This window comes from Cardiocondyla obscurior, linkage group LG04 (genome assembly GCF_019399895.1).
Source record: "Cardiocondyla obscurior isolate alpha-2009 linkage group LG04, Cobs3.1, whole genome shotgun sequence".
In the NCBI taxonomy this organism is placed as follows: domain Eukaryota; kingdom Metazoa; phylum Arthropoda; class Insecta; order Hymenoptera; family Formicidae; genus Cardiocondyla; species Cardiocondyla obscurior.
In genome coordinates this window covers 3,314,500-3,328,469 of record NC_091867.1, presented here as the reverse complement: position 1 = coordinate 3,328,469, position 13,970 = coordinate 3,314,500, and the positions used below count along the sequence as shown (strand labels likewise).

Sequence of the window (13,970 nt, the reverse complement as noted above, 5' to 3'; positions counted from 1 at the left end):
CGGTGCTGGGAAATTAGATAACTGAAAGCTACTCCGCTATAATTGATGTCGACTGGGGGCGTATCTGTTTCATGGGAGTCTGGCGTGGACTTGTGCTATCAAGTCATACAGTCATTGATTCACACACTGAAAAAAAATTAACTGCTTAAAAAAATTTTATTTTAGTTACTATACAGATCTTGCAAAATAAAATAACTTTTATTTAAAAGATTTATATAATGCTATTATTTAAAGAAGTAACTGAACATACATACACTTAAACCAACATGTATAACGTTTCTACTTCAGTTTACGAAGATAAATAATAAACTTAAAAATATTAATTTCAAATATCACTCATTTCTTTTTTTTATTAACATTTAATTGTGTCAAACACAAAACGCCTGGAAAACTGTTCTTGCAATTTATATTAAATGTATCACTGTACTTGCAATTATTTATTTATTATTATAATGGTGTGCTTGATAGAATAAATCTACATCGCTACATCACGCGTGAAAATATCCGTGACATTTATTGTTAACAAAATTGTCATTTAATTCACATCACTGAAAAAAATGGTATTAAAAGTATTCACATATGCCACTTGTAACAAAAAAGACGTTATAATATTTATTAAGACATTGAGAACACTGGTACAATATATTATGCAATAAAATCAATTTTTCTTATAACGACTAGAGGTATAATCATCGAACAATAAAGACGAGTATAGTATTACTGCTGGTTAAAGGTGAATACAACTTTTTAGCACATCGAGATAGTATTCCTATTTATCATACAATAAATTGCGTTTAATTGCTCGTTAAATTACATCGTAATTCATTGCAATGATGTAATATAAAAATACAATAAACTTAATGACTTCTCTATCGCTTTCGTCGATAGCATTACGTTCTATAATTATGACATATTAAAAATAATGTTCAAAAAAAATTATTTTATATCAACGTAATCGGACAAGTAAATTTTTAAGGTGAAAAAAGAACTTATGTCTGTTTCCTCTTTGTACTCGTTTTCAACATTATAAACACAAATTAAATATTTTAATTAATTAAAAAGCATGAAAGTATAATAAAATTAGTCACGTGAAAAAAAAATGTATTTAGAGAATTTTTCTACATCAAATGTATTTTTCCATTAAAGTATATCTGCGTCATTTTTTAAACATTTACAAATGGAGAGAGAGAGAGAGAGAGAAAGATCTGTCGATGGCGCACGAATTTTATAGCAAGCTGTAGATAAAAGAAAGTCTCGACATCGTGTTATCGCTTTTAATTTCCGTGGAAAATTTGTTCTGCACTCGACATTTAACAAAATCATAAAACGTGGTACTGGCACAGTCACTCAAGAAAGCTGCTTACGCGACTGAATTTAATTGTACTGATCTCGAGTCCATTATTTATTATTATTTCCCAAAAAAATTCAAGTGTTTATTATTTAATTTATTAGTTATCCGTAAATCTTATTCGTAAGTGCATCAATTAATTATTAATTTGTACAGCATAGAGTGTCGACTCGTTTAATTTTATAACATAATTATATTATTAAGATCTGATATAACACGTCCATAATTAAAAAATGTTGATAAACCATACTGTTTATTTTATATCTTTCAATTATCTGTTCACTATTATTGCATTTGCCGAAACGTTTTTTAAATTAAGTAATTTTTTTTTCTGTAAATGTCCAAAGATCAAAGCGAATGAGAAAAATAATAATTCGTGCTCCTCGACGGGGAACGCTTTATTGAATTAAATCCTCGTTTTCGTCCAGCTCTTTTCCCAAATTGAATAAATACTTTGAGATTGCAGCGTCATTTAGTCTTCTTCCAGATGCAGTCGCATCTCCTGTCGCTAGCTTCCAAAGTCGTTTCCCGATTCCAAATCCATACTGTGGACTACCGCGTTTGTCCTCCATAAAGTCGTCCGAGTTGTCGTCACGAGATGGATATACCTCCATGTTGTCGGTCGGGAAATAGTCGAAACTTAAGGGATGGTATCTATTGTTGCGCTTTCCTATACCGAACTTGTAATCTCGTAGACGCTTGCCGATGCCGAATGAGAATTGCCGGGTTCTCTGCGCATTAAATATTAACACGTAAACTTGCATTAATTATTCTTATAATATATCAAGTTTCTTTTACTCTCCTTAGTACAGCAACTAACGAATAAGTGATAGAATCAAAGTTAATTTTGAAAAAATACTTTATATAAAAAAAAAACTTATCTAGAACTCACTTTTTCTTCATTATTGTCAATCCATCGCTTGCCAATGCCGAAATTGTAGAGGGGTAGTCTCTTGTACTCGGCAATGTAAGCCTTTTTCTCAGGTTCCCCAAACTCCAAGTTGTTCAGTAAAGGATGCAATCGTGGAATATGTAAAGACGAGGAAGACGCTTCCTCTATCGCCGCTGATGATCGCCCGACGATGCTCAACAGGTACAGCATAATAATTCGCGCGGTGATAAAACTCGTTCTTGACTTCATAATGCCTGCTTGAATCTGAAAGGATTAATATCGTGAGAAATTGTAATTTATAATAGGCTACCGATTTACGTTAACGAGACTTTGTTCAATTTGTAACGCCGTACGATTTCCCGCGGTAGTTTGAGATTGAGTTTTCAAATTCGAGCGGATAAAATTGCTATTGTTAAAATTCCGAGAATAAATTAGTAGGTACAACTTTAGTTCAAACTATACATTTAGATTGCGTCCACGTCGATGTAATTTCTCACAATGTTTAAAGGCTGCGCAATACTCGTTGGCGTATTATGTATATATCACCGCCAGTCAACAGTTTCCGGACACTTTCAAAATTAACTTGTGCATAACAAGTGAAATAAATGTGCGATAGTAATTAAAAATGCGAACTTAAAACAGAAATATTAAATAATTTAATAAATAACTCTGAAGTAATTATAAAATAAAAATGTTTCTCGTAGTTATATGATGGACACAATTTATAGGAATAAATCCCAAACGTTTTCGAAAATCTCGGATCCATTTCAGAATTTCAGCGGAATATAAAAGCGCGTTAATGTAGCACTGTGTAAAGAATTTTACGAGTTTTTTAAGACGCGAATGCACGCAAATGGAATTCTGCCATGTAAAAATAAAATGAAGAGTTATTTACGGCTGGCGTGGGATAAATGCCATTGCAGTACGAGAGTAGCTTGTACTCGTAGAACTGTCTCGCCAATTTTACGACATGGATTCCAACAGTCGTAGTATGCATCCTATTTCTTTGCAAAGTATTTTCATTGACATTAGACTGAATCCTACACACAGTCTAGAACAAAAAAAAAAAGAACTTACGAATGCTTTTATTATTACGTTTCTTTCTTTATTTTATTGCGACACGACCAACGAAATAGTGATTGCAAAAGCTTTCGTTAAAATGCAACAAACACATCAGTTTTACGTTAGCAGCCGGACCGCCGTATATGTTGCGGTAATCAATTAAAATATACGTTTTTATCAATTTAAAAGTAAAATCAATGTTGTATTGCGAGTGCATTGGTGTGCATGCGACCAATACGGCTCGCACAAACATTTAACAGTGACAATGGAATAATAAAAAAGAAAATAAAAAAAAAAAGAGAGAGAGACCGAACTGTTTGGCGTGATTGAATGTCGCGACATCGTTACAGGACCGCCGGAACCGAAATCCTCCACGGGTGGTTCGTCCAATATTTGATGACGGAATCTAACAGATTACGAATCCTTCTTCGTTTCGCTTGGTCACGCTGCTTTCAGAGAGGCTTAAGTGGATCAAGGGGGCGAGCGTAGACCTGAATGAATGTAGATAAAAATTGCGAGGGTTCGTGAAAAGTTCAGGGTTGCTGAAAAAATAGCGCAATCATCCCCAGCGAAATTTGGATGTGACATTTGACGACAACTTCATTCTCACCGGCCGAGATAAAATGCGAAAATGTTGCGTTATTTTTACCGCTTGCGTATAATGTCTAATTCGCGTATTAAGTTTGTATACGCGCGAATAAAAAGCGTTAATCAAACAGATAAACGTTGCAAAATCCACGAGCGGTCTGAAATGTTTAATTCCGACGGGTCGTTGGGTCAAATTAAAGGGACATAAGATTAAAATGACGATTCCATTAAGGAACGAAAAAAAAAAAACAGCCCAAGGAGAGAAATAAACGTTTCCGCAACTCTTCGAGTGGAAATTTATCTAGCTAATCTGATTTTGCAGCTAGTGGTTAGATCGCGCAGATTAAATATATTTCTTACCTAGTGACTAACTTGGTAGCCATAAATTATAAGAAAGTATTTATTATTTCGTGACTATCTTTAAAAAATAAAGTTGTCATTTAAAAAAAGAAAAACAAAATTTATCTAGTATCGGTCGTCTAGTCACTGTCCAGCGCGGACCATGTATCTAAATAGATATCTATACGTTTTTCGCCGCGTGCTACTGTTGTGTGCTGACAGTTTTGTTAAACAGCCACGAGATGAACCACGAATTGACTAGCTAATTGTTAGTTAACGGTGGGAATCAATTTCCACTCGGGTCGATTCAACTCTACGACGTCGCCAACTTTTAATTGCCAATAAATAAAAGCTCTTTTAAAACACTATATTTATTTTATAGATCTTTCATGTACGCAACGTTGAAGGGGATCTTTTAAAATCCAATTTACAATATAAAATTTCTTTTTATTGTACATTGTATTTTATATTGATCAATATTTATTCTCCTTTAATAATTAAAACGATCATTTATATTATTTGGATTATATGTTTAAAAAGCTAATAATTTATTCATGTATCGTTATGCGGTATAAAATATAAACACGTTCAGCTTAGTGGGTCTCAGATGATAATTACCGCTTGTCCGTTAATTATTTTTCCCGGTAAGCTTAGCGTTTTATCATTTGTTTGTCTTATCTCTTCTTCCCTAACAACGAAGAAGACTTACGTTGTCTTACACGTCACTCAAGGCAGTGAATGCCTCGAGCGATATTCAACATACCTCACTAACAGAAAATTGCTCTATTGATTTCATGAGTAGACTTTTTGGTTCGTGAATGTAAAAATTAATTAAAATACACGTACAAATGAAAACACGCGTATGTTACGTGCTTTTTACATGTTGCTGCTTTTTATCCGCTTTCTCTATTTACTGTCACACCGACAGGCGAAATCTTTAGCAGCTCGCCAAAAAGAAGTGACACGGAATAAAAAGAAGAAAGGACGATCAGAAAAATGTGCTTGTTGTTTAACTTAATTTTAAATAATCTTACACGCGTGGAGAGAAATTAAATCAAACGACGATATTAAAATATTAAATACACTCTGTATAAGTGAATTTACGAAAGACGAATATCGCAATTGCATGAAAGTCTGCATCAACTGTTTCGTACATAATTTTCTCATTTCTCTTTGACTGCAACAAATACCTTCCGGTATATCTCAATACCCATAATTTCATTCAGAGAAACGCAGCGCCAGTATAGCATTATCGATTAGTTTAAATGTTTAGTGTAGGACTTGCATTTATATCGTACCGTAATGCGTATCGCTAGAATATATATAATTCGTAATATATAATTGAACGTGACGTCGATGAAAACCATATTTCATTGAAAGCGACTTATTACGACTGCACCGAACGAATAGCTTTATTTTCTGTGAAAATAATTACACATCAGTCTCCCGCAACATTTTAACTAAGCGAACGCATAATGAGGAAACAGGAATATGCAATATGAAGCATGATAATAATTATACATATATCGTCCTTGTGTTACATGCAAATCTTAATTACGCTATCGCGTCAAACAGGGCCATTTATTAAGATGACGCAACAGATCCTTCCGGCGGATTAAAGAAATTTCACTCGGCGATTTAATTCTCTATATTCTCGCGCTTTCACGGCCCCTCTGATTCGTCATGATTTTTTGTTTTTTTTCCCATCCAGTTTGCCAGCCAGATTCACAGCGTGACGCGATATACCTTTGAGAATCTTGATAAAATGACACGCGCACAATGAACTGACTTCAAATTCGCGTTAAATGAAGCAGAAGACTTTATCGATCCGCAACGAGATCACCGTGGATCCGATCGCAACGATCTCTCGTGCCGGATCTTTCACGGTCTGTTAAGCAAGCTGAACTAGTATCAATCACTCATCCGCTAAAAAAATTATGTCGCGAATACATCGATTACGCTACGCATTTTAAAGAAATAAATTGCGCGGAATTTTGGAAAGTGGCGTTATTTAACGTTATAAATTTTTATTTATTTATTCTTAATTCTTTTACGCCTGAAAAGTGCGATAATCTTAATCAATAATTTATGAAATGCTCTTTACAAACCCGCTTACATTCTCAGCTCTCGGCAAAGATCAAGATTACATCACGTTCTATGCTGGACCTTATTCATATTGTAATATTCATTCACAGCATCTCATCGAATTTCCTTTGTTGCCAACACGTGCCGAAGACCGTTATATCTTTTATCGCAACACTTGAAGTAGAATATTGGCAACAAAAGATGAAGTAATAATAATGCAACAATAATAATGGGTGCAACAGAATTCTTTTCTAATATATTAACATAATGTAGAATATACTTTTTCCTCTTCTTGTTTAATTATGCCAATCGTTTGCAACGTATCGTACACAGAATTTTGATAAAAGTAATCTTGTTTGGTTGTCTTGAAATAACATGGGTTCAAGTACTGTCCTTTTATTCTTTTTCAAATGTCCGATTCAATTAAATATCTTCACGCGCGACATGCGCGCTCTATATTTTCATACAGATGGATGACTCTTGTAAACGTGTTAAAAACCGCAGTGTATGTCGAAAATCGCGTTAAAAGAACCGTGCGGGATGAAAAATATTGAAACTCGAACACTTTTTTGTTCCCGCGCACTGATGATATTTTATGTTTTATTCTTATTTTAAAAAAATTCGTGACACACTCTGAATTAGCTGATTTGGTTTTAATGGTTGCATTAATGTGTCAGCTATAAAATTGGCGATTTTGAGGTCCGGTTTAATTTTAATATTTAATTAATATGTTCCAGGCAAAGACGATCTTCGCAATTTTTCCGATGAAATTGACCGTAGAATCAAAAGCTGACTTTTGAACTTTGCTTTACATCATACTCAGTTTCTTGTGTCGAGATCGAGGATTTAACGGGAGTGTCGTGGATTATCCCGCGAGAGTCCAGTGCGCGAAAGGATGACTCGACACGTCTCATCTGAGAGGAGGAGTTGGCCCGGGACGGGCATCCTGCATCAGCGGAGCAACTTTTAGGTAAATATAAATTTTTTTTTAATCTTTATAAAAATAAAGCTTTACTTTTATATTAATTTTAATACTAACACGTCTACATTAATATTTTCTTTTTTATGTTACAGTCACCGGTAGAACACTACAACTCCGCTGAAGTTCATGCAGATTGGTAAGTCGCATAAAAGGTTTTTTTTGTAGTTAATAATTGGAGTCTGTTAAAAAATAGCGCGCGCGTGGTTTTTTCTAGTTTGTTATAAAATATCGTGATGTGAAAGTCTACGTTTATTTCAACTGAGCAAAACTCAAGCATTATCCACAATATAAATTAATTCTCTTTTACCCATTATTTTTTTTTTTTTTTCATCACTTATGTTCCTCCACTTAAATTACGAAGACTGACATCTGTCCGAGAAACCAGCTAAATTCTTGGAATTCTACGGTGCATATGCACGGCAAGGAATGTATACACAGAAATGCCGGAAGTGGAAGTCATATACGGTATAGTCAGCCGGTTACGGAAAGCCTGCACCCTATTCTCATTTCAGAGAAACGTCAGACCACATAAGATATATATATATATCTTTCTCTCTTCTCCTTCTTTTTTTTCTTTTTTTCCTTTTTTTCTTTCTTTGTTCCTTCCTTATTTTTCTATTTTTAATATGCTAATATTTTATTCTTATCCTTTTCGGAAGCGCCGCAACCGGCAATAAAATTAATGCATGTCTTCCTACGTTTGAAATTAACTGCTATATGTGTTCTATCATTGACATTCAAAACGAATGCAGTTATTTACTCATTCGTCACATATATCCTGACAGCTTGACATTTTCTTTCGTTAATGAATCAGTTTAGGGCACAGAGCAAATTTGTTCGGGGAAGAAAGTAAATTTAACAATTTCTGGACGCCCTAAAAAAGGGTTAAACCCGAGAAAAAATTAGTTATTTTGATTACGAAACTGATATCTTTATTTAAACTACATCCCTTAGCGAGTATTTGAGTATTAACAACCCACTCTGCGACAAACGAAATTATTTTAAAAGTGAAGTCCGTACAGAACCGAAACAATGCGAAACTTTTTCATTAGCTTTGAACGTCATTAAACGCGCCGTGACGCATATGCACGGATAAGTACTTTTTACGAAGTGGGATCTTTTACCTGCATTAATACCCTTGCACACCGGAAATTGCGAACACGTTAGAAAATAAGTTCCAGCAAAATTCTCTGCATTCGTAATTTGCTTACGCGGAATGAGAACGGTTTTTTAATCGACGAATGCTCCCGGTGTCTGTAGTGCAAAACGGCGGCGATTTCCGTTTCGATAAACGATTCGTCACCTCTCCGATAGCGCACCCATGTTTACTTTGTGTACGTCTACGATGTACACGTCATGTGTAACAATGACAGTTGTACAAGAGGCGTTGACGTGATAGAGTACAAGTGGCTGTAGGCCTATACTTCGGCGCGCATCTCGTCTGCAATGATAACTACGCGTGGAACGATAACATTATCGTCAATCTCGTCGCGCAACCGCGGGAACAAGTTTCCCACTTTGGCCGCGGAAATTAGATTAATGTCATTTTAGACGTTCCTTTTCATCAACGATAGCGCGCGAAGGCGGCGCGGAATTAAATCTTCTCATCCCGCGTCGATCGCCGCGAGGTACTTCTGGATTCCATCGAAAGAGAGATAATTATCGAACGGACCGAAAAGGCTGATTAATTTCGCTGCGATTTCCATTTCGATTAAACTCGCGGGACGTAATCGTTGCGGAGGCGCGTACAATAACCGCGTTGTGTAAAGTTCTTTTCAGAAGTGTTACGGTCTTTCTGGTTCTATCGATTTATGTTTACACATGTACCGAACGTCCCCCGGGATGTGACCGCTGATTTTAATCGTCGTCGCTTTCGCGTTCACCCCAGTCGTCGAGATGTTGCATTTATTCACGATATGTAACAAGCAATTCCAGAGCGATGATTATCCAGCACGACGTATAAGCAATAAACATTAATATATTAAACGGATATCTGCTATCAAAAGTTTATTATCTCCTTGCTTATTAAAAACGCACATTACGAAAGTGGAGAAATTAACGAGAATAAAATAAGAGCGCACTTTCTCAAAGCTTATTACACGTTGTTTTTTTTTTTTTTTTAATTTTATCTTTAGTAAAATGTTGATTTCTTCTCGAAATAGCGCAGTACAAATCTGCTTTAACTTTGTCACTGTGGAGTTTAAATGAAGAAGGGCACAAGCGAGGGAAATCTGATCGGATGCGCGTGACTGTCCGCTTCGATAAAGGCTTGTGAATTATCTCCCCCGCAAACCACTAATTAACATAGTGCAAAGAAACGTGAAAGTAAACGCGCCGCGGTATATAACAAGCGCCACGAGGCATTTAATGCGTCATCGAGGAACCCGTCAAAGGCTCACGAGTTACAGTCATAATTAAAGACGCAGCGTTAACGACAGTGTAAACGAAATTAATGATCAAGCCGTTTGCGGCGCGCGGCCACGCGAAAAGCGATTTAACGGCGTAACGTAAAATCTCGCTGTAAGGAAAATAGGTGCAAGGCGAGATAACGTACATTACTTTGTTCTTTCTCGCGCGATATTGTGTCCTCTATATATATCCAGGACTGTCCTAAGGGCATCTCCTCCCTCTCTTATTTACTTTACAACATTATTGTCTACAGTAAAGGGTGCGAGCAATATTGCGGGAAAACGCACGTGTGCCGACGTTGCAACGAATAATTAAAAATTTTTCGAAGGTACACAAGTGCCGTGTGCCCGCCGAAACGAGAAATTTTAACACTCTCGATTTTAGGAAATTATCTCTCGCGAAAACGCGAAACAAAACGATGTAACTCAAACGCTAATAGGAAAACTACGATCGCACGAAGTTGAAGATTTTATTCCTTCCCGTTGTCTTTTCGTCTCATCTACGGTGAGACATTTTCACGAGCTTTTCAGCAATTATTATTCACTTTGTCAGCAACAAATTCCTTTTTCAACGTGTTTAAAAAAAAATTAAGACCTTAATTAATTGATTCCGTACGTGCAGCCCTTCTACAAATACGTATCGTAAAATGCCGCGTTTTAAACGCAGTGAACTTTACGGGTATGCACACCTCGTAGCAGCAACAGCTGCTGCCGCTGCTACTGGTGTTTCTGCTATTCGCGATCTTTCTCGTATGATGACCTGGTTAGTGTAGTTTCAAATTTCACTTGCACGAAATAATGCGTCAGCCCGAGGCGAGCTAATAAACGACGCGAAACAAGGCAAGTAGCAACTTACGAGCGGCAAACAAGTCTGGCAATAACGGCGATCCAATAACCAGCATCTAACGACGCGGTTTCCCCTTTCTTTTTCTTCCCTTTCTCGCATTTTACTCATCTTCTCTGCCAGACGCACCCATTAAACGCACGCACCGAGATTGCCCCCGTCGCTTACATCCGCTTTCCCAGCGACAATTTCATAACCGGTCACTCTGCGGTCCATTCTTTTTCCGTCAATAATGAAAAAACTTCTCTCTTTCTTTGTTTTTTTTTTTTCCTTTAATACTTTTTTGTTAAAATTACAATTTACATGCTGCATTGTTCGCCGCAAAAAATAACCGCTCGCTGCGCGTTTGGTCTTTTATAAAATTCTTTTTCTTTTTAAAATTCATTAGTTTTATTCAGGGTAGGAGAATACCGTGCTATTCAGAGATGGCACTTTGTGAAAGATAATTTTCTATCCCCGTCTTATTAGAAGTTAATGTTCTCATCATGATAACGAAATAATTATGTGCATAATGAGAGCTGTTTCGACGTTTCATTGTTGTAACGCTGTTGTACCATTGTTTCATTACGTTTTACTTCGCGCTACCATATAAAAAACAGTACAACAGAAGAAAAAAACCGAATAAAATCAAATTTAAAAAGCAATAATTTTCTCGATTAACCTGCAAAGAAATAAAGTTTAAAATGACAGAACGTCGTATCTTCGAAGAAGAAGAAGAAAAAAGGGAGTTTCATATAAATTCCTTATTTTTATCCCCTTTGAACTTTCTGAGACACGTATGTGGCTTTACGTCGGTTGCGTGACAAATATCCCGAATGTAATATCAAATTTAATAATTCAAAAGTTGCCACGCTTCATTTTTCTAAGTGTTTTCGAGTCATGTCATATTACTCGACAAGCACGTGTTGCTCGGTTAATTCTTTCTTCAGAAATACGATGATCATTCATTCTGTCTCGCGCCAGTGACAATAGCGGCATAACTTAATCTTCGTTTCTCTGCCACTAGGTAAGCTCTCCATTACTCAGGTGTCGGTATTCAGTCAGGAAGTTCATTTTCCCAAAGAAAAGCATTGCATTAAAGTGTCGCGTACGATACGAGAGAGACTTAAATTTCATTCGTCGGAAAGGAGAGGAAGATTGATTTTCTTTGAAATCTCAAATTCACAGTGATAATGCGGCTACTAAACGGAATTTAAAATTTATTCATTCTTTCCTACGAGCTTAATAAATTTCTTGCTTGATCATGCAATTAATTTCTAAAATTCTTCTATTTATTTTTTTTAATTTTACGCGATTCTTCGAGCATATCTCATTATCTCCCATGACCGGAAGATTCACACATTATCTCCAAAAAATTTTATGGAAAAATTTTGTATTTGTTATCTCTTTAGAGATAGAAATATTTAAGTAACGACAATAACACTTTGCAACTTATGACGTTTATAAGGAATTAATATAAAAATAATATATAAAATTATTTTTATTAAAAATACCTAAATAACACCCAGGAAGAATTTAAAAAATTAATATTTACATCTTTTATATTATTAAAAGTCATCTTACTGCCCACGAGTAACCTACGCAATTTACTAACGCAAAGTCAATGCTTAAAAGATCATGTTACATATGCACATACATGTATGACGTGTATGACAGTTTTTCATATAAATTTGGAATAATTCTATTAAATTAAAATAATAATTTTTACTTGACATTTTGTTATAACGGATTTTAATTGACGTTGTAATTTTTACTTGTGTTTTAACACATGTTTATGTGGCGATATTTTCCAATTAATATACTAATAATAACTTTCCGTGAAGATAATAAATTGCAAGCGAACATTAAACCAAGCAAAACTTATGATAAATGAAACATTGGGTAGGAAATACAACGTAATAATTGCAATGCACTGCCGTTTTTAATTTCTTACTTCTACCAATTTTTTCTCCTTGATTTCAAAAATTCAATATTTTAAGTAAGATCTGATATTTTTTTGCATGTTTTTATATGTATACTTTGTACATCTATCAAGTTTTTCGAATGTATTTTTATAAAGGTTTAAAAATATTAATTTTCAATACACTCAGTACTCGAGAACTTTTCAAATAAAAATACATAAATAATGCAGCGTTTTCTTTTTGTACGCTGTAAAAAATATTAGCATATTTAACAAAAAAAAAGGACAATTATATGGAAACTAGAAGTAGCATTACCCTTAAAATATTCTCACCTGTTGCTATTACTTACTTTCAAAGATGGTACGCTTGTAACTACTTGAAAAAAGAAATTGCTTATTGAGATTTAAGAATATTTAACATAAGTTTATAAAAGCAAACAAGTTTTTAAATAAATAATTTTGTCACTAAATTAACAGATAATTACAACAAAAACATATTTATTATTAAGCGTTAATATTAGTATATTCTCTCTTTTTGAAAAGCAATATAGTTTTAATTTTTATACTAAAAAATTACAAATCGATTGGTATATATGAAGATTCTGATTGTAAAGAAAAGTTTCGTTGATAAATAATGGAATAGGCGAATGGAACGTTGCAAGCCGCAATGGGAAATCTCTTACCTATACGTCAACCGTACATAGTAGAAAATTAAAGGGAGAGAGAAAAAAGTAATTCACAGTACGTCGCACTTTACATGAAATCAGTTGTTGTATCAAAGCCAAAAGCTCTTGTTGTAAACTGTTGTACTATTTGTGATAATTTTGTGGTGTTTAGTAAACTCTCTTCGTGCATTCATTCACGCCACATACTATCAATATGCACCCGTCGGATCGTATCTGTAATATACTGCGCGACACAACGTTCTCTTTTTTTTTTTTTTTTTCTTTTTTATTTTTAGTTCACGACTAGCGGTAAAGTGCTCGATAAGCAAGATCGATGGTCTCGTACATCGAAATTAAAAACGCAAAAAAATCTTGAACTTTTTTTGAACCACATAAACCGACTATGACAGCGTATTTAAAATAAAAGAAAAAAAACTTAAGAAATGCATGCAGAAAGAAATGCGTCTCGACAGACAAATTACTCACCTGTTGCTGTCAGATTCCGTCGACGCAATCCTGCGATTCCGCAGGTGAAAGAGAGGCGAGGGTGACACCCGGGGTATTTTTTTTCTTTTTGGGCTGCCGAAAGACGGGTTGAATCTCGGTCGCGTTTCTTTCTGACGGGAACGAGGGAACTTTCATGCGCGGACAACAACTTCTTTCACACGTGATCGCGGATGTGTGCGACAAATTAATTTATTCCGTCAGTGACCGTCGACGGCGACGACGTCGACGCCGGGTACCGCGACTTCGTCGGTGTCTGCGCGCGAGAATGACGCCGAGAGCGTCGCGACGCCGGCCTTTATATGTGTATGCGTCGGCGCCTGTGCGTGTATGACGGAGGTCCCGTCTTCTCT

At 35.5% G+C, this 13,970-nt stretch overlaps 2 protein-coding genes across 3 annotated transcripts in view; one reads left to right on the top strand and one right to left on the bottom strand.

Annotated features, from left to right (window-relative positions):
• Window positions 1–137: 137 nt before the first annotated feature.
• On the bottom strand, window positions 138–13,896 carry Apime-asta (allatostatin A). Its single transcript, XM_070656099.1, has 3 exons — window positions 13,600–13,896; window positions 2,241–2,504; window positions 138–2,079 (listed from the first exon to the last, which is right to left on the bottom strand). The coding sequence occupies exons 2-3, from the start codon at window positions 2,487–2,489 to the stop codon at window positions 1,747–1,749; spliced, it is 582 nt and encodes a 193-aa protein (XP_070512200.1). The 5' UTR covers window positions 2,490–2,504; window positions 13,600–13,896; the 3' UTR covers window positions 138–1,746.
• Trpl (transient receptor potential-like) overlaps window positions 7,017–13,970 on the top strand; it is a 29,053-nt gene continuing 22,099 nt past the window's right edge. Inside the window, exons 1-2 of one of the 2 annotated variants that reach the window (XM_070656003.1) lie at window positions 7,017–7,284; window positions 7,389–7,432. The gene's annotated coding sequence lies outside the window, so the exon portion shown is untranslated. Of the gene's footprint in view, window positions 7,433–13,970 lie in introns of both variants that reach the window. The other variant, XM_070656004.1, reaches the window with a different exon arrangement.